The sequence below is a fragment of the Spermophilus citellus genome, assembly GCF_964194105.1.
Source record: "Spermophilus citellus genome assembly, chromosome: 3".
NCBI lineage: Eukaryota > Metazoa > Chordata > Mammalia > Rodentia > Sciuridae > Spermophilus > Spermophilus citellus.
Genome location: NC_138184.1, coordinates 26053688 through 26077284, shown reverse-complemented (window position 1 = coordinate 26077284; position 23597 = coordinate 26053688). Strand labels below are relative to the sequence as shown.

Here is a 23597-nt window from a genome sequence, read left to right as displayed (position 1 = left end):
CAGTGGAAAGAGCCGGAGTTGGTTGGAGTCTCAGCTCTGTCTAGCTTGCAGTGTGACTGTGACCTTTCTGAGCTGCTCCTCGCCTGGGGGTGCCTTGGTGAGAGATGCTATAGTGCATCTGTTGCAAGAGGATCCAGGATATTTATGGAGGCAGGGTTGCTAGGGCCTCTCTCCTGGGCTTGACTGACCGTGGATGAAGGGCGAGCCTTCCAGGTGGCAAATAGCAACCCTTCCCTGACTCCAGAGCTCTAAGCTCACTGGCCCACTCTTTGTGGGATAAGCACGATGCAGCTCACAGAAGAGGTGCTCCACCTGCACCCGCACAAGATGGCACTGACTCTCATGGGCTCCTGCCAAGGTTTCTCTGGCTGGATCCTGCTCACCTGTGAGGCAGGGAGGTACAGGGAATTCAAGTCCCTTCCTTGCCTCACCTCAGCAGCCTCCGGGACTTAGTGGATAAAGGCCCAGCTCCCACACCCTCAGTGGGGAAGGCTGAGGTATACTTTGTACTGTTCCCACTGGGAGGTGAGCCTCGGCTCACCTGGGGTGTTTCCTGGTGTCAACTCCTGAATAAGCTGCTTGCCCTTAACGCTTTTGTGAGTGGAACACAACTAATTCCGTATAGTGTCTCTGAACAAGGGACTCTACCAAAAATGGAACTGGGGACAAGTATGTTGAGTCTGTCCTTGGCTCCAGTGTGGGGCAAGCAAGCCCACTGCGGGCTGGCTAGCACTGGCCAGCGTTCATTCATTCATTCTCTCTCCACACAGTGGCAACATGGAACGCTCTGAGGCCTTGCACGACAACACCTTAACACTGACGGTACCGCTGATGCACGAAGTGGACACATCCATCACTGGGTAAGTAGCCCAGCCCTGGGTTGCCAGAACACAGGGGTGCCCTCCAGTAGAATGCTCTGCATCTCCTGTGTCTGCACATGGAGCCAGTTAGGAGCTAGGAGCCCTGTCACCTCCCCCAAGCCTTGAAAAGCAGAATGAAGCTTGAGCTATAGTGACTGACACTCTCCTGTCCTTATTTCTCCTGTGACCCAGCTACCCACCCACCTGGTTGGTAACAGAAGTTTGATGACAAGTTTAAACTCCATAACTTCTTTGAACATTCCATACATCTTTATATACTTCTAGTCTCAGCCCCCAGCCCCGCCACAGAATGCCATATGGTGGGAGATTATATGGTTCTGGGATTAAAATCTCAGCCAAAACGTGTTGGGCCAGAAGTTACAGCCAGATGTGTCCCAAAGTCCTGGCTCATGGGAGGGCTGCCAGTCTTAATTGCTTCACAGTTGGTGCTGGCTTTCCATGTTTCCGTGAACTCTCTGCAAAACTGAGATGTCTGTATGGCTTGATGTCTGTATGGCATTGGAACAGGCAGGGGACCCAGCACAGCGGCCACACCACCTGCCTGGATGAGGTCCATGGCTCAGGCCTGCTGGCATTATTGAAAAGCAGGGCTGCAGGTTCTGGTCTGCAGGGACCCACAACAATCCAGGTCCGTTTTCAGCCAAAGCCCAGGCCTGGAAAAATGAGAAACTCCATTCCTGTTTCCGGCTTCAGCAAACAGAATGCACGCATAACTCTTTGATAGTGGAAAAAAGATTTGCACAGTTGGTTTAGATCAAATGAGGACCCGTTGAACCCTTGACCCAACTGCAGGCTGAACTTTCTGGAGGTTCACAGTTTCTCGGTTTTCAATTTTCAAGGGCTTCTGGGTCTCGGTCTTGGCTCCAAGTGGAAACATTGACCCGTCGTGGGAGGAGCCATCCCGCCCTGGCTCCTGCTCTGTCGGGAGCCAGCAGAGCCCTGGCCCTGCCTTTCTGCTCCTTGGTTCTTGGCATTTTCACCGCATTTTTTAGACGCGAGGCGTTGGTGGAATATATTTGCAAATTAGCATATACTTGCCTCTGTTCGCAGCTCTATTTTTAACCCTATGGTTTATTTATGTGTCCTGCCCAAGGCACAGTGAGAATATACCCAGAATCCAGTCCCATCCTTGGGGATAAAGAGAAAACACCTCCCACACACACTCGATGATGGTGTTGTCAGGTCTTCCGGGAGACCTCGTTGTGAGGTGTTAACAGCCCCTGCTGAAGCCATCAGTTAAACAAATGAGTCAACCTCTGATCTTTCCAGAAATGTAAAACAGGATGAGTTCAAATGAACCAGTTCTTGCCATTTGGCAATGCCGAGAACTCACTGTTTCTAAAGTAATTCGCTTAACTTTTGAAAATAGATGGGTGGTTGTCTATTTGGACTTGATCCCCAAAACGTTCCATTGTGATTAGATGGGCAGCTTCAAGCTCCTAGGATTTGTTATTTGGGGTTATAAGTCTGAGCTGCTTTTTTTTTTTTCCCTCAGGGGGTCTGTTCACATAAGCAATGGTGAAAGTATTGCTATAGACCGAGCTTGAATTCTCAATCACCACTCAGGTAGCCACGATCTGAAACCTTAGGGGAAATGCCGTTTTGTATTGCCTTAGCTCTCAAGTACCCAATTTCTAGTGATTGTGGTAGTCTGACAAATAGTTTTTAAAATGAATTTGTCACAGGGTGGGGCTTAGGATGTCAAATATACGATTGATTTGCATTTATTTCTTGAAAACTTATTATAGGTCTATTTGACCCACAAAATGTTTTTCAAGTGACAAAACAGAAAATCCATAAATTTGGAGTCCAGTTTTGTAAAAAGTCACCATGGCTTCGATCTTTAAAAAACCTCTTTATTTTAGAAGTGTAATCCCGTTGTATAGTGTAGATGTAGCTTATCAATGTGACCTCAGGTGAGAAGATATACTAGAACAATCTGGTTAGCACAGACTGGCTGTGTCCAATCACAGGAGAGAAAAGTCACAGTCAGGGTGGAAGCATCCGGTGGCAGACACAGGATGAAACAAACAGATGATGGGTTCCAGGGCTGCAGTGGCAGTGCTGTGGACGGTGGGTGGGGATGCCGACCTTCCTGCTTTCCTCTTTCAGAATCATATCCCCAACCTCCTTTGTGTATGGCGAGTCTGTGGATGCCTCCAACTTCATTCAGCTGGACGACCTGGAGTGCCATTTCCAGCCCCTCAACGTCACCCTTCAGGTACCCACCCCTAGAAACCCTCTGTCACTGGCAGCCAACAGAAAGCCACAGGATGTGTCCCCTTCTGAAAGGCAACTAAAGGGCCAGGCTGCTTTCAGGGGAAACCCCAGCCTGGTTTGCTGCTGTGCATGTGTGTGAGTGCATGGTCTCTGTAACCCCACCCAGGCAGTCCCCTCTACTTTCCAAGACTTGAAAGGAGAGCCCCACCAGGCAAAGCAGCTTCCCCTAAGAAGGCCTTGGATGGCTGAGACCTGGGCCCATATCCCAGCTCCAAGAGTCCCATAGTCTCTTCTCTGTCATTCATTCACCTTGGGCTCAGAGTAGCCTCAGAAGGTTTGCTGCCTTCTCTTCTTCCTGGGATTTTCATGCAAACTCAACCAAAAGCTCATCCTCCCCTAGGGGAACAGCCTTTCAGAAGTGCGGTTTTATAGAGGCACAGCAGTGTGAGCCCATGTGACCCTCCCACCCACCACTATACGGGAAGAAGCCCGCTGCTCCCTCATTGAGCCAGGGTGGGGTCATCCCAATCACCTGTCTTCTCCAGCAGGTCCACGGAATGTGGATATTATGAAGTACATTGTCCCTTCACTTAATTAGGGGTTGGCGAACTTTCTGAAAAAGGCCAGAAAGAAATGTTTTAGACTTTGCGGGCTGCACAATTTCTGTGGCAACTTTTCAGCCATGCTACCTACTGAGGCTCAAAAGACACTGTGTCAGTCATCTTTTCCTCACTGGGGCCAAAATATCTGACAAGAACAACTTAGAGGAGGAAAAGTTTATTTTGGGTCATGGTTCCAGTGGTTTAGTCCATGGTCAACTGAGTCCATTACTCTGGGCCCAAAGTGAGGCAGAACATCATGGCGGAAGAGTGTGATGGAGGGATCCTACTCAATTCATTGCAACCAGGAAGCAAAGAGAGAAAGGGGCCACAGAGACAATGCACTCTTCCAGGGCACAGCCCTAGTGACCCATGTCCTCCAGCCATGCCCCACCACCTGCCTACAGTTACCACCTGGTCAGTCCATCCAAACCAGGATGAACTGGTTAGGTTACAATTTAATCATCTGATAATTTCACCTCTAGATATTTTTGCATTAACATAGGAGCTTTGTGGGAGACACCTTATACCCAAACCATAACAGCAGCTATGGACACTACATAAATAAAACTTAGTTTATGAACACTGAAATTCACATTTCACATAATTTTTACATGTCATGAATGCCATTGTGGTTCTGATTTTTTTCCCTCTTCCAACCATTTAATGACTTAAACAATTCTTAGTGCACAGGCTATACAACAGGCATGGGACCAGATCTGTCCTATAGGCCACAGTTTGTTGATCCCTGCTTTTAAAGTATAAACTCTCAGGCCAGCTGTTCAACATGTGCCTCTGTGAATATGAAGTTTAAGGAAGATCAGTATTATTTAGTCCATTCTTGTTAAAGGACAAACAAGGAAATGTAGACCCAAATAAGAAAGATGTGCTCGAGGTCCCAGAACTGGGTGAGGCAGGACTGGGCCAGGACTGGTCGTGCTTTGACTAGACCCCACTTGACCCGGAGCTGTGGATGAAAGAAAGGAGAAATGGCTTGTCTTACCATAGAACACTGAAGTTCACCTCTTAGAACTCCCAGTACCTGCTCTCAGAGTTCTTTACTGTCTCTTCCATCCTTCCCCCATGGAGAGGATGGTTTCTCACTCTGGTATTCACTATTGTGGCCAAATAATGATTATTTTTTCTTTTCCTGCGGCCTCTCCTAAGTGGATTTAGGGGCTGACAAATAGTGGTGGGGCAAGAGGGTGCAAGAGAATGAGGCAATAAAACATTTGTGGGCTCTTGCAGACAATAGTCTCCCTCTCTCCAGAGTGCTCTCGCCGGCAGGAGACCTCCGAAACCATGATGGATAACACATGTCCCCGGCTCAGAGAGGATGAGCCTCCTGACCAGCTAAGCTCCAGCTGTCACACTCTGTCCTTGATTTACTGGGGAGAAAGTAAAAGATGGGGTTTGAGCTTTCTTTGGAGACTGAAAGCTGTGAATCACACCTCTGTGTCTCTGAATTGCTTCTCAGAGTTTGTGTATCATTCCCTTTGTTTTTTGCAATTGGATAGAAAACAGATAAAAACCAAGTGGATTTACTTCACTTTAATTGTTTATATTCTCTTCTCATAATTTTTGAGATGTCTTGCAATAAAAGATGAGAGTCCAGAAAATGGTTTAGAATGGTTTAAATGATGTAGACCATATAATAAAGAAGGGATGGGAGTTGGAAGAAGGAAACAAAAGGGATAGTAGTTATAGGGAAGAAACTGAATGTTATCTCCTTCTGGGGGAGGGAAGAAAAGGAAATCTGAGGGCACAGAGATGATTCTTGCAGTCGTTTCTCTAAAGGTGATTTTGCAAGGAGTTTAACGTTTGGTGTTTAAGCCCATAACTTTTCTTCACATCTGACCTAAAACAGGACCCAGGCTGCTGACTCCTGTCCCCAGGAATGAGTGATTGGTCTGCCCCTTGGGTAAACTGCTCCAGGAGTTTATGCCTGTGGAGGTGAATAGCATTCAGTCCAAGTTTGAGCCAGACGGCTGGGTCTGAGAGATTGATAGAGGTGCTGTTGATCAGAAGGTGATGCCTCTGTATTAGCAAAATCCATCATTTCCTTGAGAGGTCTCTGATGACTCATTTTTTGATAGAATTGCTGTTATTACATTGTCCTGAAGGTAGGTCACTGACTAGTGTTGGTGGTGGTAACAACCAAGAAATGGAGATACTAGGGGAGAAAGGGGTCAGGAATAGGGAGAAAATTCTTTTTCCACTTTCTGGAAACCTCATTCCTGAAGAACAACATAAGATTTAGTACAGATTTTCTGGTGTCTTTTAAAATCCATTCTTCAATAAACAACGTAATTGTTTAAGGACTCCACCTTAAATGCAGATGAGAGAAAGAGATACTAGTCTTGGATTTGCTTTCTACATTTAACAGTTTTGTTTTGTTTTTAAACAGATACACAGTAATTAGTTGACCATTGGTAGACTTTGGGGTTTTGTTTTTGCATTAGAAGTCAAAGCATTTCCCCACCTGGAAATGGGGGGAAGTAATACAGACGTTACACATGAACATTTCCAGAAAAATCAAATGTTAAGATATTGTTAAATAAATATGATAATTCAAACTCACCCCTCAGGCCTGTCTCTGATAAGCAACATGGTGCAAGCGAATCTTTTTCTCGTTTGCCTACCCCCATTCATGCTCTAATTAGGATTTCCCAGACATGTCAAGAGGGTTCTTTTCAGCTCTGTGTTCTCATGTTTCACTTCAAATTAGTTATTTCACTTGTGGTTGGAGACTCCTGCCTTGTCTTGTGTCTCAGGGCTGTTGTTTTTGGTGAATCTTGTTCTTTTTGAATCAAGAGTTGGCCACGACCGACCGTTCATCTGCTCTATCAATGTTTATCTATTCTTTGAAACAAAACCAGCTACTGTTCTGGGGGAAAGGCTGGCTGGAGCTAGCTGCTCTTCATTCCAGTCATATGGAAAGACCTGGTTAGATGTCCGCCCTTCCTCTGGCTCTGCCCTTCTGACTTCAGCTTCACAGTCACCTTGAACCCTGAATCTGTCCAGTCCCCAGACTGTCAGGCAGCAGTTCCTTTCCTCCTCTCTCCCACTCATCTCCATCTCCCACACATTAAAATTGTACAAAATAGGGCTGGGGATGTGGCCCCCAGTGGTCGAGTGCCCCTGAGTTCAATCTGGAACCCCGCACTCCCCAAAAATATTTGTATAATTTTTATTTATCTTTTAAAAGAATAACATCTTTATTGAGCTGCTATTACACACCTTAAAGTTTATTTATTTCAAGTACACAATTCAATGATTTTTAGTATGCTTACAGAATGATGTTTCCATCCTCATGATTGAATATTAGAACATTTTCGTCAACCCCAAAGAAACCCTATTCCCATTAGTGATATACAGATGTACCTTGGAAACATTGCAGGTTTTCTCCCAGAACCCTGCAATGAAGCAAACATCACAATAAAGTGAGTCACAGGAATATTTTTGGCTTCCCAGTTCACATAAAAATTATGCTTATACTATACTGTACTCCACTAAGTGTACAATAGCATTATATCTAAAAAATAACATGCATACCTTAACTTAAACATACTTGAATGTCCCGGGTACAGTGGCACCCACCTGTAATCCTGCAGTTCGGGAGGCTGAGGCAGGAGGATCACAAGTTCCAAGCCAGCCTCAGCAACGGCAAGGTGCTAAGAAACTCAGTGAGACCCTGTCTCTAAATAAAATACAGAGTTGGGTTGGGGATGTGGCTCAGAGGTTGAGCACCCCTGAGCTCAATCCCTAGTAACCCCCACCCAAAAATACTTGAATGCTAAAAATTGATAAAGGTCTTTTGAGCTTTCAGTGGGTTGAGGTCTTTTTGCTGGTAAAGAGTCTTATTAGATTTAGTTGATAAAACTAAATCTAAGCCATGTTGATGGCTGCTAACTAATCATTAGGGTGTTCTCTGCTAAAGGGGGACATGGCTGAGGTAGTTTCTTAAAATGAGGCAACAATGAAGTTTGCATGTCGATTAACTCTTGTTCATGGAAGATTTTTCTATAGTGAGCATTTGTAGCATTTTACCCACAGTGGAACTTGCTTCAAAATTGGAGTCAGTCCCCTTTAACCTGCCACTGCTTTATCAACTAAATCTAACATTTTAAATCTTTGGTTGTCATTTCATTGATCTTCACAGCATCTTCACCAGGGGTGAATTCTGTCTCAGGAAACCACTTTCTTTGCTCATGCATAAGAAGTGGTCCCTTATCCATTAAAGTCGTCTTGTGAGTTTGCAGCAATTCGGTCACCTTTTTAGGCTCAATTTCTAAATCAGAGTTCTCTTGTTATTTCCACCATGTCTGCAAATACTTCCCCGATGCAGTCTGGAACCCCTCAAGGACATGCATGGGAGTCGGCATCACCTTCTTCCGGACTCCTGTTACTGTTGGTATTTTGACCATCTACCATGAATCATGAATGTTCTTAATGGTTAATCCTGCTTTTTAAAGCTTTTTCCTGCTTTTCAATTTGCTTTTCCCAGATTGGTCAGAGGAATCACAATCCATGACAACTTATAGGCTGATTAAATGTATTTCTTAACTAATAGGGATTGAAAGTTGAAATCACTCCTTGACCCGTGGGCCGCAGAGTGGGTGCTGCGTTGCCCGTCATGGAAGCAACATTGATCTTGTAGAACTTCTCCATCAGCGCTCTCCAGTGACCAGATACATCATCAATTTGCAGTAATATTTTGAGATTTTGAGAGAACTCTTTTTCTGAGCAGTAGATCTCGACAATGGGCTTAATATATTCTGTTAACCTATGTTGGGAACAGATGTGCTTTCATACAGGCTTTTTTGTTTACTTAAATAGCATGGTGAGTTTTCTTTCTTTCTTTCTTCCTTCCTTCCTTTCTTTCTTTTTTTTTTTTTTTTTTGTACAAGAGTTGAACCCAGCTATACTTAACCACTGAGCCACATCCCTAGCCATTTTTATTTTTTATTTTGAGATAGGGTCTTGCTAAGTTACTGACATTGGCCTCAAACTTATAGTCCTCCTGCCTCGGCCCCCCAAGTCACTGGGATTACAAACATGTACCACATGACTGGCAGATTTAGTGTAATTCTTACAGGTCTTGGGATTTCCAGAATGGCAAATGAGTCTTAGCTTCAACTTAAGTCACCAGTTTCTAGCTGCATGGGTACCTGATAAAAGAGTCAGCTGGCCTTCAAAGTTTTGAAGCCAGGCATTGGCCTTGCTTCTCTAGCTATGAAAGTCCTAGATGGCCCAATGAAAGACTCATCTATCTATATTACAATGTGCTGTTGATGTAGCACCTGCTTCGGTTACCATGGATAGATCTGAATAACTTGCAGCAACTTCTCCATTGGCCCTTGCACTTTCATGTTAAGGAGATGGCCTCTTTTCCTAAACTTCACAAACCAATCTCTGCTAGCTTCAGACTACTACTTCTGTAGCATCCTCCTCCCTCCCTCCCCCCCTCCCTCCCTCCCCCCCCTCCCTCCCTCCCCCTCCCTCCCTCCCTCCCTCCCCCTCCCTCCCCCCCTCCCTCCCTCCCTCTCTCTCTCTCTCTCTCTCTCTCTCTCTCTCTCTCTCTCTCTCTCTGCCTTCCTAAGAATTGAAGAAAGTGATGGCCTTGCTCTGGATTAGGCTCTGGCCTAAGGGAATTCCATGGGTGGTTGATCTCTCTAGACCACTGAAATTTTCTCCAATCAGGAATTATGCACGTGTTTGCTGGAAGAGTACTTTGCATATCCTTCAAGAACATTGCCTTTGAATTTATAACTTGGCCAACTGGTCAAGAGGCCCAGCTTTTGCCCCTTATCTTGGCTTTGATATGCCTTCCTCATCATACTTAATCACGTTTAACTTTGATTTAGGTGATGTGCGACTCTTCCTTTCACTTGAGCATTTAGAGGCCACTAGAGAATTGTTAAGGCCTAATTTCAGCTCTTTCTATACATTAGATCATTTGGTTTTAGGACAATCCATTTGGTCCTTGAAGGTCTCAGTTACCTCGGGCTGTAAAAGGAAGGAAGTCTCAGGGAATAGGAAGGACTGTGGAGAGGAAGGGAGATGGGACAGCTGTTGGTGGAGCCATCAGAACACACACATTTATCAAAAGAGTTTGCTGTCCTATGTGGACACCCTTCATGGCAGCCCCAGTTAGGAGAGTGACATGAAAGATCACTGACCACATGGCTGGGCATGTAGCTCAGGGAGAGACCACTTGTCAGGACGTGCAAGGCCCTGGGCAGGTCTCCAACATTGCAAAAGGAAAAAAAAAAAACAATCTCTAACACAGATCACCATTACCACAAGAGATGTAATAATCATGAAGCAACTTATTATATGGTGATAATTAACAAAATATGACACACTAACAACATACGGGCATATGGCACCAATGGACTCTCCTGATACAGGGTTGTCCCAAACTTCTTATTTATAAGAAAATGTGGTGTCGTCAAAGCACAGTAAAATGAAGTATCATAAAGTGAGTCTGGATTAATTTCCTATTTCTGCTGTAACCAATTACCACATAATTAGTGGCTTTAAACAACACACATTCATTATCATACAACTCTGAGATCCACAAGTCCAAAATGGGTCTCACAGAGCTAAAATCAAAGTCTTGGCAGGACTGTGTTCCTCACTGGAGGGTCTGGGGAGGATTCATTTCTTGCCTTTTCCAGTTTCTGGAGGTTGTATGAATTAGTTGGCCCAAGGCCCTTTCCATTTTCAAAGTGAGCAAAGACCAGTCAAAACTTTCATTGGGCTCTTTCTCTGATACTGACTTCTCTGCCTCCTCCTTCTCTCTTTAAGGGCCTTTGTCATGATTAAATGTGCCCACTGGGATAATCCTAAATAATCTATTTGAGGTCATCTGATTGGCAACCATGATTCCATCTTTTCATGCAGCATACTGTTCACAGGTTCCACAGATGAGAACACAGACATCTTTGAGGTCCTGTTCACCTGCTTGTCTGTAACCCTCCCTACTCTCCCTGACCTCAATCCTGAGCTTCTTTCTATCCCCAAAGATCTACTCACCTTTTCTTTCTTTCTTTTTTTCCTCCAGATTCTACTTATGATAAGCCTTTGCTCTGTCTTCCCTCTTTTTTGGTTTCTTTTCTCTTTTCCCTCATTTCTTGGGAGATGACTGGCTTCTAGAGACAGAAAATAAAAAGGATGATAGAGAAGAGAAGAAAGGGAAAGTTTTATGGGTCCAAATGCTAGGATAGAAAAGAGACACAGAGGCCATCAAACAGTGTTAACACATGACTAGCTATACATTGCACAGAAACTAAATGAGCTGGATAGTGTAGTAAAAACAGCCCTTTCTATCCATTAGATCACTTGGTTTCAGGACAACCCTCTTGGTCTTTGAAGGTCTCAGTTACCTCAGACTATAAAAGAAAGGAAGTGGACATTAGTGGTTCTCAGGGGTGGCTTCTGGGTCAGCAGCAGCATTTCCTGGAATTATTATTTTTTTTAACTATGGACTGCAGTCAGGGGCACTCTACCACTGAGGTACGCCCCAGCCCTTTTTATTTGTATTTTGAGACAGGCCTCCTTAAGTTGCTGAGGCTGATCTTGAACTCATGATCCTCCTGCCTCAGCCTCCTAAGTAGCTGGAATTATGGGTATGCACCATGCTTTCAGCTTCCTGGAAACTTACTTGAAATGCTGGTGCTTCACCCCGCTTACTGCCTCAGGAGCTCTTGGCATGACCCCCCTTTCACCCCTCACTACCAAGTCTGTGTTTTAAAAAGCCCCTTAGGTGATTCTGATGTTATGCTGAAATTTGAGAACCACTGAACTAAATTATTATGTCTGCTTTCCCACCCAATATAATAGTCTAATTTATTGGTATGTCAAAATAAATATAATTTTTAGTAAGAAGAGGATAAGAAAATGTTAAAAGGGAATGGTACTTTGGAAGTCTGGGGTTTTTAGGTGCCTATTTGAAGGATTTTCATTAAGAATTTTGTTAAAATTCCCCACCATTCAGCATCTCATTTCACCTAAAGTTATGACCCAGCTCCAAACCCTGGAGCATCTGTGTGTGGAGTACATATTTCAGGACATGAAATGAAGCTCTCTTATTTCCACTGAAATGTGCTCTGTGTGTTCCACACCCACAGGTCTATAACACTGGCCCGAGCACCCTTCCTGGGTCATCTGTCAGCATCTCCTTCCCCAACCGACTGTCATCTGGTGGTGCAGAGATGTTTCTGGTGCAGGAGATGATGGTGAGTCCTCTATTTATTTTCTCAGTTGCTTTGAGCCTTATATCAGCCTCTTCAAATTTTTGTGCCCCACCCACCCCAATATCGACCCAGAGACCCAACTCATTCTACCCCTGGAAACCTATCTGAGGAAGCCAGAGGACCTGGGATGCCTGAATTTCTTCAGTGAGGCAGTTTGGTTAATGCTGTAGGGTGGGGAATGGCTGGTTGTGGACCCGCCTCTTGGGATGGGCTTTACTGGCTCTGGGAACCTCAGAGACTGTCCACTGTCTTGCATGTGTCTGCATTTCTCTGAGGAGAAGATCCACAGTGTCCATAAAGATTCTCAAAAGGCTACTGACACCCAAGGATAAAGGTTAATCCCTCAGATGTAAGTGTAGGTTGCAATTCAAGTTTACATGTGGAGTACGCCCCTCTGTCTGATCCTGAGTCCACTGTAGATGACTTGGTTTCAAGGGTTTGATAATGGGAACATGGTCATTGCTATCTTTCTCCTTCTAGGACATCACTTTCTCCCAGTTTCCCCTTTCTCGCTGGCCTTTGTCCTCATCTCCCCACCTTCTAGGGGCCTTGGGGCCTCCTTTATTCTACATCCTGTCTCTGAGATCTCACCCAGACTCATGGCTTTAAATCCAGTCTGTGCTGACAATACCACTTGTTTCTAGCCCAGACCCTTCCCATGAACTCCAGATGTGAACAGCCAACTATCTTTAGCCCATTTCTACCTGGATGCCTGACAGGTATCTCAGCTTTATCCAAAAGTGAGCTCCCATAGTACTCTTCTGTTGCATGCTTTTTTTTTCTTTTTTTTTAATTGTTGCTGATACCGTAATACCATACACACACTGGGCAGGCTATAAAGGAAAGTTTTATGGCTCATGGTTCTGGAAGTTCAAAGTTGAGTGGCCTCATCTGGCAATGGCCTTCTTGCTAGGAGAGTCCTAAGGTGATACAAATTATTATATGGTGGGAAACAGCATGCACCTGTCTGTCTGTCTGTCCCCACTGCCTCCCTTCTCTCTTATTATAAAGCCACGAGCATTCAGTCATGGGAGTAATCACCTCTGATGACCATATCTAACCCTAATCTCTTCCCCACCTCTAAACACCATAGTCACATTAAGTTTCCACCCTCTGGATGCCTTACAGTGGAAATTAAACCCTAAGGAGAGTTTCTCAAGGGGCAAGCTATACCCAAACTACAGCCCCTCCAAACCTGCCCTCCCACAACTTCCCTAGCTTAGCACATAGCTACTCCATTCTCAGTTGCTTAGATCAAAAAGCCTGGGTCATCCTTAATGCCTTTTTTTTTTTCCCTGTTCTTCACATCCTATCCATCAGCAGGCTGAACATCTCTACCTTCACAAGAAATCCAGAAGGTTACCACTGTTTACATCTCTATTTCCAGCACCCTGGTCCCAGGCAGCAGCGTCTGTCGCCCAGGTTATTGGCAGTAGCCTCCTTACTAGTTCACCTGCCTCTGCCCTGGACCCAGCCCCAGAGTGATCCTTCCAGAGTATAAGTCAGCTCTGCTCAAAACCTTCCAGTGGCTTTTATTCTCCCCAGATTCTTCTAGCAACTCCACTATCCCCACGGCCTGTCACGAGTCAACTCTGACCTCATCTAGCAGAAAGATGTGGTAGTGCAAAACTGCTCACATAGTGTGCCCAAGAAATAGAAAAGGGATTGGGAGTAAGATGTAGTCCCTACAGGCACAACCCCAAGGACTCACTCCCTTCAACTAAGATTGACCACTTAAATTTTTTTTTTTAGTTGTAGATGGAAACAATATTTTATTTATTTTTATGTGGTGCTGAGGATCAAACTCAGTGCCTCACAGGTGCTAGGTGAGTGCTCTTCCACTGAGCCCCAACCCCAAGGTCCACCTCTTAAAGTTTCTACAACCTTCCAATAAATCGTTCATCTTTGACTTCATCGAAGGATAAATTATTGATGAATTCAGAGCCTTCATGATCCAACCACTCCCCCACAGCCCCACCTCTGACATTGCTGAATGGGGGACCAAGTCTTTAACATGAGCTTTTGGGGGACAGTCCTGTTCCAGACCCTAAGAAAATCTCCAACAGGAATGAATCCCTTTGCTAAGTAATTTGAGTTTTGGTTGCTGAAAATGCTTTAACATGTCCAATTCGAGTTCTCCTATCAGAGTGCCCTGGGAGCCCTTGGGTTCTAGTCTCCAGAGTGACTCAATATGAAGTGGTGCCTCCTGCTGAGCCCCCTGGGAAGAACGGACCACAGAGCTGGGGACAGCCACCGAGAGGGGAGCTCTTGCAGTGTCTCCTGTTGAGAGACTCAGGACAGCATTGCTCTTTATATAAGCACAGAAGGGACAGCCAGAGAGAGGGACAGTCTCTCCTTGGAGTGTTTGAAAATTGGGGCAGCAAACTCACAGCGTGTGACACATCAGAGCATAGTCAAAGAAGACCCTGCCCACAGGGTGGAGGCTCAGAGAGCATTGTGTGATACTGTCATGGTTTCTGGCATGGCTCCTCTCTTGGGTCACATGGGGCAGAAACCAGAACCATGTGAATGTTGAATGTAGAACAAGTTCCCTGCCAGCCTGCGTTGTCTATTGAGTTGGTTATAACCCTCAAGCAAACCACATATGCCTGTCTATCCTCTAAATTTATTTTTTTTAAATGTTCTGGGAACCCCAGGCCTCACACATGCTAGGCAAGTAAGCATTCTACCACTGAGCTATGCCCTCAGCCCTCTTCTTTTTAAATATTATTAATCATCCTAACCATTCCACCTTGTGCCTCCACTTCCAACATCTAGGAATAGTCTCATAAGGCATGCTAAGAGTTTTCAATAAACTTTCTACAATGTTGTAGAGAGACAGAGTTTCGAAAGGCCAAAAACACTCATGGACCAAAACAGGAAATTTCAGTCACTTGGATTCTGAAGGTATCTGAAAACCAAGCACACCCTTTTTCCTCCTTACCAATCATCAAGCCAAGGAAGAGTCACTGGAAAGAACTTTGGAGCACATTTCTAAATGGCTGGCTTTCATGGAAGGTTTTAGATGTGGTTTTCCTGAGGATTGGCAGCACTGCCTTGTCAGTCTAGCTGAGTGGACCCTCAGACTCCATGTGGTATGAGCTGGCGATGATCTGCTCTCTCCGTTTGCAAAAGAGATTTGGATTTTCGAAACTACATAAGGCCTGTGATAGAATTCTCAAGGGCACCAAACCAGGTGAGCAGACCAGCTCATGGCATTCGTGTGTTATGGAAAAGCAAATCCACTGATAGCTCTCCCTGAGCAAGTAGCGAGGCTCATCCTTATTAACAATTGCCACTGGAGGCCAGAATGATGAGAACAGAAACAAAAACACAAACATGATGGGGTGACATGCTGCAGTGAGAGGGACAAGAGTCCCGGATGCTTGTTTGATAGGCTGAAAGCTGGCTTACCCTTCGCCTTCAGTTTCTAAGAGCAAGAGCGTCCTGCAGCTCAGCCAAGTACCCAGTCCTGCTGCCACCCTTGCTCAGTGGAGCCTGAGAATGCTCACTGGGTCCAGAGCTACTTATAGAGCTCATGATGTCCCCCACTTTGGTGTCCTGGGACTTTAAATGGAGCAGGGCATTCAATTTGTAGATTTAGCTGGTTTAGTGCTAGTCAAACTCGCTCCTCTTAGAGAAACCAGGGCTCCTTCTCCATGTGGCCCCTGAGCCTGGTGGCATTCCCTCCCACTCTCACTCCTAGTAGCTGCCATTCCAAACCTTTGACAGGTTACTGAGCATCAGGCACCAGCTGGATGTGTTAAGCCTGCTGAAACCTAGAAGCAGATGTCTGTCATCCTTCCCCACACCCCAGAGGACTCTCAGAGTGTTCCTCTCCCTTCAGCAGTGCCCTTGGCATCCATGCTGCCTGGTCATCATCCACATAGTCAGCAAGAGGGTGTTCTTGCTGACTCTGGGCTAGTCCCCACCTTTGGCCCAGAATCTGGCAGTTTTCTATCACCAGAGCATCTTCTGTGCTTGTCTGGAGGATGCCTTGAAGTCAAAGATGTTTGTGAGGGGCTGGGGATGTGGCTCAAGCAGTAGCGCACTCGCCTGGCATGCGTGCGGCCCGGGTTTGATCCTCAGCACCACATACCAACAAAGATGTTGTGTCCACCGAGAACTAAAAAATAAATATTAAAAATTCTCTCTCCCTCTCTCTCTCCTCTCTCACTCTCTTAAAAAAAAAAGATGTTTGTGAGTGAAAACTTTGCTTGTATAGGAGACATTTTTAAGAGTATTCTAATGAGGTGAGACCACTCCACACTCTAAGCCTCTGTTCATGATCTTCTTTCCTCATAGAAATGACCCTGAGCCCCTCCACTCTGCTTGTTTTATTTAGAGACAGAGCCATGATCATGGTCTTAAGAAAGGCCATTGATTTCCTTTGCTTTCCACCCACAGGGGTTGTATGGAACCCTGTGGAGATACAATGATTTCCCACAGCAAAGAGAAAATGTGGACTGGCCATTGTGGAATTCGTGTCCATCAGGAAACCAAGTTGTAATGAAAAGAATAGAAAAGAGTGACAGATCTTTTTAGTCTGTCTAAAGTAACATCACTACCAATAATAAATTCTTGAAACACTGGCTGAGCAAGCACTTATTATGTGCAAGGCTCTAAGAAAAGGATCAAGTTACAAAGCTGCTGCAGAAGTTCACTTGTAGTCGACAGATATATAATATGCAATTGCATTACCACATACGAGGCACGTCCAGGCCCAAGGGACACATAGGGGTAGAATGCCCACCTTGGGGAGGGAGCAGGAAATGCTTCGTGAAGCAGGATCTTTGAGGTCAATGCCTAAATGATGTGTAGGAGGTCACCAGGAGAGCAGGTGAAGAGGAGAACCTTCCAGATAGATGTCATAGCCACTAGAGTGAGTGTATCTTCTGTACTTGGAGCTATGGTTCTCCATTGTTTCCACGTAGCTCTTATACAGAAAGGCAAAGGTGACTGTTCCCTGTGCTTTCCTTGGGGTGTACAGCAGACAGAGATCTCGGCAGGATGACAGGAAGTACTAACCCTTGGTCAGTCCTATGATAGTGGTAAATTAATGCCCGTTCTGGGTGCACGTTATGAGCACACTCGTGGGCCTGGGCCTTCATTTCTGCTGACTTAGGAATAGGGACAACCAAACGCCCTGTCACCTAAAGCTGTTTAACTGCACGCACGCCATGCACATTGTCAGCAAATGACCCTCTGGCCACTGCAGAGGGCAGTGACTCTGGCAAGATGGCCTGTGTAAGGCAAGTTGTAGCCACTTGCTCCTTAGAGAAGATACCTGTTGGAACTGAGGATATATCTTCTCTCACACAGTTTGATGAGAACTGGCCTGAAAAACTTAACCACTTCACCTGGCTTCAGTTCTGCAAAGATTAAACATGAAGCAGAGCCCCTGAACGTGGGTCTAAGAGAGGGCCAAGATAGCACATCTGTCACCAGCTCTATGGCTAGTGAAGGGAAGACCACTTGAATTTGGAGGGTGGCCTACTGCGCAGTTCAGTTTTAAGGAGTTAGATTTAAGGAGGAGATGGGAGATCACAGTGGGTAGGTGGCTAACAGTCTCTGCTCTTTACCACTGGGCTGTCCAGCCACCTTCAAGGGCTTGGGCCATTATTTTCTGGACCTGCAGCTGCCCTGCACCCCTGGCATTATCTAGGTGTCAGAAATGTGGAAACTGATGCTCCACCCAGACCTGCTGAATCCCAGTGGGCATTTAAACAACATCCTGGGTGGTTCGTTTGCACATCAATATTTGAGAAGCCCTGGTCCAAAGCCTGATGCTTAAATCTCTCCACCCTTCCATTTCCATGTCTGCAAAATGGTGATGACAGTTCTTGCCACATGGGGCTATGGTAGGATTTTTTAATCCACATGTCCATTCATTCAACAAATGCTTTACACCCAGCGTATGTCAAGCATTGGGTTACTACAGAGAACAAAATAGACAAAAATAATAATTATCAGCCCTTGTGTACCTTCTGGTGGGGAAAGATAAATAATAAGTAAAAAAATGTAGTTCATTACATGATGGTAAATGCCATGGAGAAAATAAAGGAGGCCAGGGGATGGGAAGTGGGGAGAGATGTAATTTTAAAGAGTGATTAAAGTCTTGTGGTGAGTCTTATTCAGGGTAAGGAGACCAAGGCTCTCTTATAGGAGCTTGTAATGAGATCTTCTTAGTGCTCGAAGGCCTTGCCAAGTTTGTGTTTTCTGACAAGTATCTGCCCTTGATTTCAGCCCCATTTGATTTCTGTCTTTGGAAATGCCAACCTCCAGGCCATGCCCACATGGCATCCAGACTGGACATCCAGAAGTCTGTGTGTGTGCGTGTGCTTATTCGCTAGCATTCCCTCCGGGGGAGTTTTCTGCCTTAATATGAGTCATTTATTTCTCTGGCAATAGCAGTTGACAGTGACACTGGTTTTCTAAGCCAGCACATTTCACATGAGAAAAGTCCTGGATTTTACGACTTAGCCATGCTTGAAGGATAATTGCAACTAGAAGCCTCCCCTGCAGCAGGACTTGCTGCAGTTGAGACTCAGCTTGTACAGGAGCCAGAGCCTGGGACTTGAAAGCAACCCAGCAAATAACCCAAAACAAAATCCTCCAACTTACACTTCTTTTTCAGTCTCTACTACCATCCTCTGTCATGAACACGCTTCTTCCTCCCTACCCCCATTTACCCTCAGTTTTTTTTTTTCCTGTAGACATTCAAGGACTTGCCCTGTATCAGACTAGCTCACTAGGTAAGAGGCTCCTTCCAATGAGGATTCAAGGCTCAGGAACCCCTCTCTAGCAGGAACAGATGCACATACAGCCCCAGAGCAGCTTTGGGGGATTATAGGATCCAATCCTCCACCTTTGTACAGAATACAATCAAGATGTCTCCCCAGTACAACAGAACCTGTTTCCAGCAAGTTCTCTTCCTTAAGCTGTTCCAGAATCCCTCAAATCTCATTGTTATGACTATGCTCAATTCTTCATGCTCTAATTTCCACCCCTGACCTTTTCTTAGTAAAATGGAAAACAGTTGCCTAGTTCCCTATTTGCAGAGAAGTTGTTGAGCTACATTACGTAATCATTCTTCCCCCTTGTCTTTCAAAAAAAAGTGTTACAATTCCTTTAATTCTCTTTTCCCCATCCGAGTGAATCCTCTTTGCTTTCTCCATATTTGCCAAATTCATAAATTTCAAAAAACGGAGCCCCAAATACCATGCCTCTTTGCCCGCTTCTCATCACAAACTGTTACCCCTTAGGCATTAAGCCCTGATTTACCACTCGTGATGGTTTGGGTATGAGGTGTCTCCCCAAAGCTCCTGGGTTCATGTAGGAATGTTCGGAGGTAAAATGATCGAGTTGTGAGAGCTGTAACCTCATCAGTTCATCCTAGTTTGAATGGACTGACTGTATAGTAACTGTAGGTGGGTGGGGCATAGCTGGAGGAGAGGTGGTCACTGGGGTCATTTCCTGGAAGCATACATCTTCTCTATGGCTCCTTTACCACCCCTCCCTCTCTCAGCTTCCTGACCCTGGCATGTCCTGAGAAGCTCTCCTCCGCTAGGCCCTTCCCACATGTTCTGCCTCACCTTGAGCCCAGAGCAATGGAATTGTCTATGGACTGAGACCTCTGAAACTAAGCCCCGGATAAACATTCCCTTCTCTAAGTTGTTCCCGTCAGGTGTTTTGGTCACAGCAATGCAAATGCTGACTGAAACCACTCAAGACCTTTAGCTGTTATTACTTATCTGTGCCAACTTCCAGCCATAATCTTTCTCTGTGTCACACTCAGAGACTTCACTGAGGGTCTGTGGAAAAACCATCAAGGAGATTTTTTTAAGGGTGGGGGGCAGGTACCAGGGATTGAACTCAGGGGCACTCAACCACTGAGCCACATCCCCAGCCCTATTTTGTATTTTATTTAAAGACAGGGTCTCGCGTAGTTGCTTAGTGCCTCACTTTTGTTGAGGCTGGCTTTGAACTCATGATCCTCCTTCCTCAGCCTCCCAAACAGCTGGGATTACAGGTGTGCACCCTCGCATCAGGCCATCAGGGAGATCTTAATAGCCAAAACTGTAAGATTGAAACTCTGCTTTCCCCGGCCATTTTCTACACAACCCCTTCCCCCTAACCTCCCCAACCATGTCTTCCAGCCACTCTGGACAGTGAAGACTGGCTGAACTCTTCCTTGGGCACCTTGACCTTGCTAATGGCTTCTTTCTTCCCTCTTGCTATGAAAAGCCCACTGGTGCCTCCAGACCCCATTCACGTGTCTTCTCTTCCATTATGCCTTCCAGGGTGGGTGGTCCAGCCTCTGCCAAGAACATGCCTCCCTCTGGCCTTTGCATAATTGGCTCCTCACAGTGCAGGTCTGAACCCATAGTTCCCCTTCTCAGCAAGTCCTCTCCAACCATTTCCCTACAGTTGCAAACCTCACTGCTCTCTGTTCCATCTCTGTCCCACTTCCTCGTGGGTTATTTTCTTCATAGCACTCACCATTAAGTACTATTACTATTTTGGATTCTCCGACTTCTTCCATGAGATTAAAAACACCATGAGTATAAAGGATATGACCTTTGTTCTCTGTGCATGTCTAGCATTGGGTGCCTGGACTGTAGGTTGTGCTCAGATAAATGAAAGAACTGGCTCCCCTCCCTGTTAGACGCAGCACCAGACATACTTTTTCCCACCTTAGCATAGGGGGTGAGTCCTTAGGTGCCCTGCAATATAGCCAGCAGAGCACCTCCTGTGTCCCAAGAACTTGAGAAATCTGCCTTGAATTGAAATCCTCAAGTGGAGGCATTTGACCCATCCCGTGAACCCACGGCAGAAGTTGACTTAATCTCAGTGTGAGAAAGGTAAGAAGGTGAAACTTTGAAATGAAGTTGAATCACTTATCCTAAATGAGAACTTCTAAGAGCAAAAGTACACACCACAAACTTTGGGCAGAGAGATTATGAAAACATTCCCTCTACAACCACTGGCCCACATACACATCCGCCCATCTCAGCAGTGGCCCCCAAACTTTTTTTTTTTTCCTTCTTCATTTTGCACATGTATGAATGTGAGCTGAACAGTCAAGTTCCTGAAATGGGTCAGGATTAGGTTTATTTTATTTATTTTATAACAAAAGCCAAACACTTTACAGAGTGTGGGGATGGCTCCTTGAATTCTGGAGCAGGAGTTTACATTCCTGGGCTCTTGTCAGAGTGAGCCAGAGAGGGAGGAAGTGTTTGCTTCTGTGCACAGACCATGTTCAACACACCCCCACTGGTCACGAGGACAAGCTGCAGGCTCAGGGCTCAGGCTGTCCATGGGCGGTGTAGGTCAGAGGTTGCCCTTTCACCGTGTGGACACAGAATAAATCTAGCCAGCAGTGTCGTCTCCCTGCTGACCGGGGCGCCTGGCCTTATCAAGGAGCCCCAAGTGTCTTGCACTCACAGCTGCTACAACATCTGGAAGTGGTAAGGCCTTGCTGCCCGTGTGCTGGCTAGTTGGAATGCCGATGCCTCTGTATTTTCTGGTCTCTCAAGTGAATAGGCCTTAAAAGTTAGTGATTATGCAGTTGACTTCCCTTCGTTCCTTAAAAGCAGCACGACACAGAGCCCTTCCATTGCAGGGCTGATGGATTGTTACCGAAGTCGATAACAGGAAATGTGGCTGAGGATAAACAGAGCTCATCGGACACTGCCGACCAACACATGGTTCTCATTTAACCTGCTGAGGGCTAATTGTGTGCACTTCAGAAGCGCCAAGAAGGAAAACGGCTTTTGGAGGTGCACACCACGTTTCTTTTGAGCCAGAGCAACTGCCTCGACATCATTAGACGCTGAGAGGCAGTTATCTCCCCAGCTGTCGGGAGCCAACTTCACCGACTTCTTTTTAATTACCTAAACTTAAGGCCTGCGGCACATTTCAGGCCTCCCGTGAAGCCCTTGAAATCTTAGACTTAATGAACAACATCTAGGTCTCACCTTTCATGACTGTGGCGTCGGATACCCTTAGGAAAGTAGCATGAGAAGTCAGGCAGATGGCGGTGCCTGGCATCCAGAAAGCCATTATCATTTACCTTTTGATAGAGGAGTAACAATGGAGCCATACAAATAATACCTGCAGAGCCAACCCAGTGAACCCTTTAATGTACGTAGGAGATGAGCTTTGTTCTTTAGCATAGAGGGGTCCGAGGGCTAGAACTGGAATTTAAACTGATGTAATTCTAAGGTCTGTGTTGTGTCCCTTCTGGGGGTTACTGACTCATTTATTATCCAAATCAGCAGACCATTCAACTTCCAAAATGTTTCATTATCTGTGGAAGGAAAACATTTGTGGCATGCATGTCAAGTGCTCAGATAACATATTTATGTCTCGCTTTTTCACTAAAGAGAATCTGACCACATCTGGAAATTCTTTGGTGTCACTGCTGCTCTGAAACTCCTTCCCATCTGTATCACTTTAACTGCAGCAAAGGCCATCCCTACGCCTGTGAACCGGCCTCCTCTGATGGGGCCTGTCTTTCTCTGATTGAATGTAGATGAGTTCTGTTTTGCAGGGAACCTGGGATGGTGCACACCACATTTCCTCCAGCATGCTCCCCACCCTCCAGCATGCTGGCCTGTCACCCGGGGGGGCGGGGGGGGGGGCGGTGGTGGTGAGAGCACTGATTTAGCCAAATCCTAAAGCTCATGGAAACAAAAATCCATCAACTTTTATCCTAAGAGGCAAAGTTGCTCATGAAATAATGGCTGACTCACATGGAGGTCAAAATTATACAATGGATTATGCTTTCTTTTTCCTCTGGAACATTGATTTTTGAAGATTTGTCCTTTTATTTTAGGTTTCAGTTTTGGTCTCAGTCACAGCCTGAACTTTCCAGACCAGGTGCAGCTTGTCACAGTAGCAGTGGCCTTTAGGGGTGGGGGAGGGATTAGGGAAAGCAAGTATTTTATTTAGAAGACAGTTTTTAATTAGAAAGAAGATATCTAGAGTTAAAATTATGAACTTTTCAGGCTTTTTAATGTTACTCTCTTTTGCATCTTGGTATTGAATGTCACTAGGTCATTCTTAATTTCACGATCTGTCTCCAAATATGCAGATTTGGAGTGGGCTGTTATTGGGGGACGGTGGTTCCGTGGCTTCATTTTTCCTTTTTGAGTTCAGAACCAGAACTCTTTCTATGAGCTGTTCATTCCTTTGGCTCTTAATATGAATGTCGAAGCTAGAGGGGCTCAAACAAAGCTGGAGCCACCTATTAGCTTACAGGCATTATTGTGGTCACAGAACTGGTTTTCTTCTTCAGATTTCTGTCTGTCCGAACAAACACATTGGAGCTTCTTGCTGCCCAGAGAGATAAATATCAGGAAAAAAATCAGAACTTGCCAAACCGATAAGCAAGGGTTCCCTTTTCGCAAAGTAAAAGAATCTGTTGCTCTTCAGGAGGATATGACAAAGGACGCCTATGAGAACTCCTCGTTACCTTTCAGTGGCCAGATGGCACGCCAACATTATGTTCTCCACCTTTGAATACATTGGTAACACAAAGCAAGGTCTATCCATGATGAGGAACTATCCAAGTTTGTTATTGCTGCCTCTGGTGTTATTTTTCTATGGAAAAATCAGTAAATAAGTGGACG

The 23597-nt window shown here is 45.4% G+C and overlaps 1 protein-coding gene across 1 annotated transcript in view; it reads left to right on the top strand.

Moving 5' to 3' along the window:
* The window catches only part of ITGA9 (integrin subunit alpha 9), a 320486-nt gene that overhangs the window by 247551 nt on the left and 49338 nt on the right, over positions 1–23597 (top strand). Inside the window, exons 21-23 of the mRNA XM_081288073.1 lie at positions 771–860; positions 2994–3102; positions 11836–11943. Coding sequence (XP_081144199.1) covers positions 771–860; positions 2994–3102; positions 11836–11943 — 307 coding nt within the window. The remainder of the gene's footprint in view (positions 1–770; positions 861–2993; positions 3103–11835; positions 11944–23597) is intronic.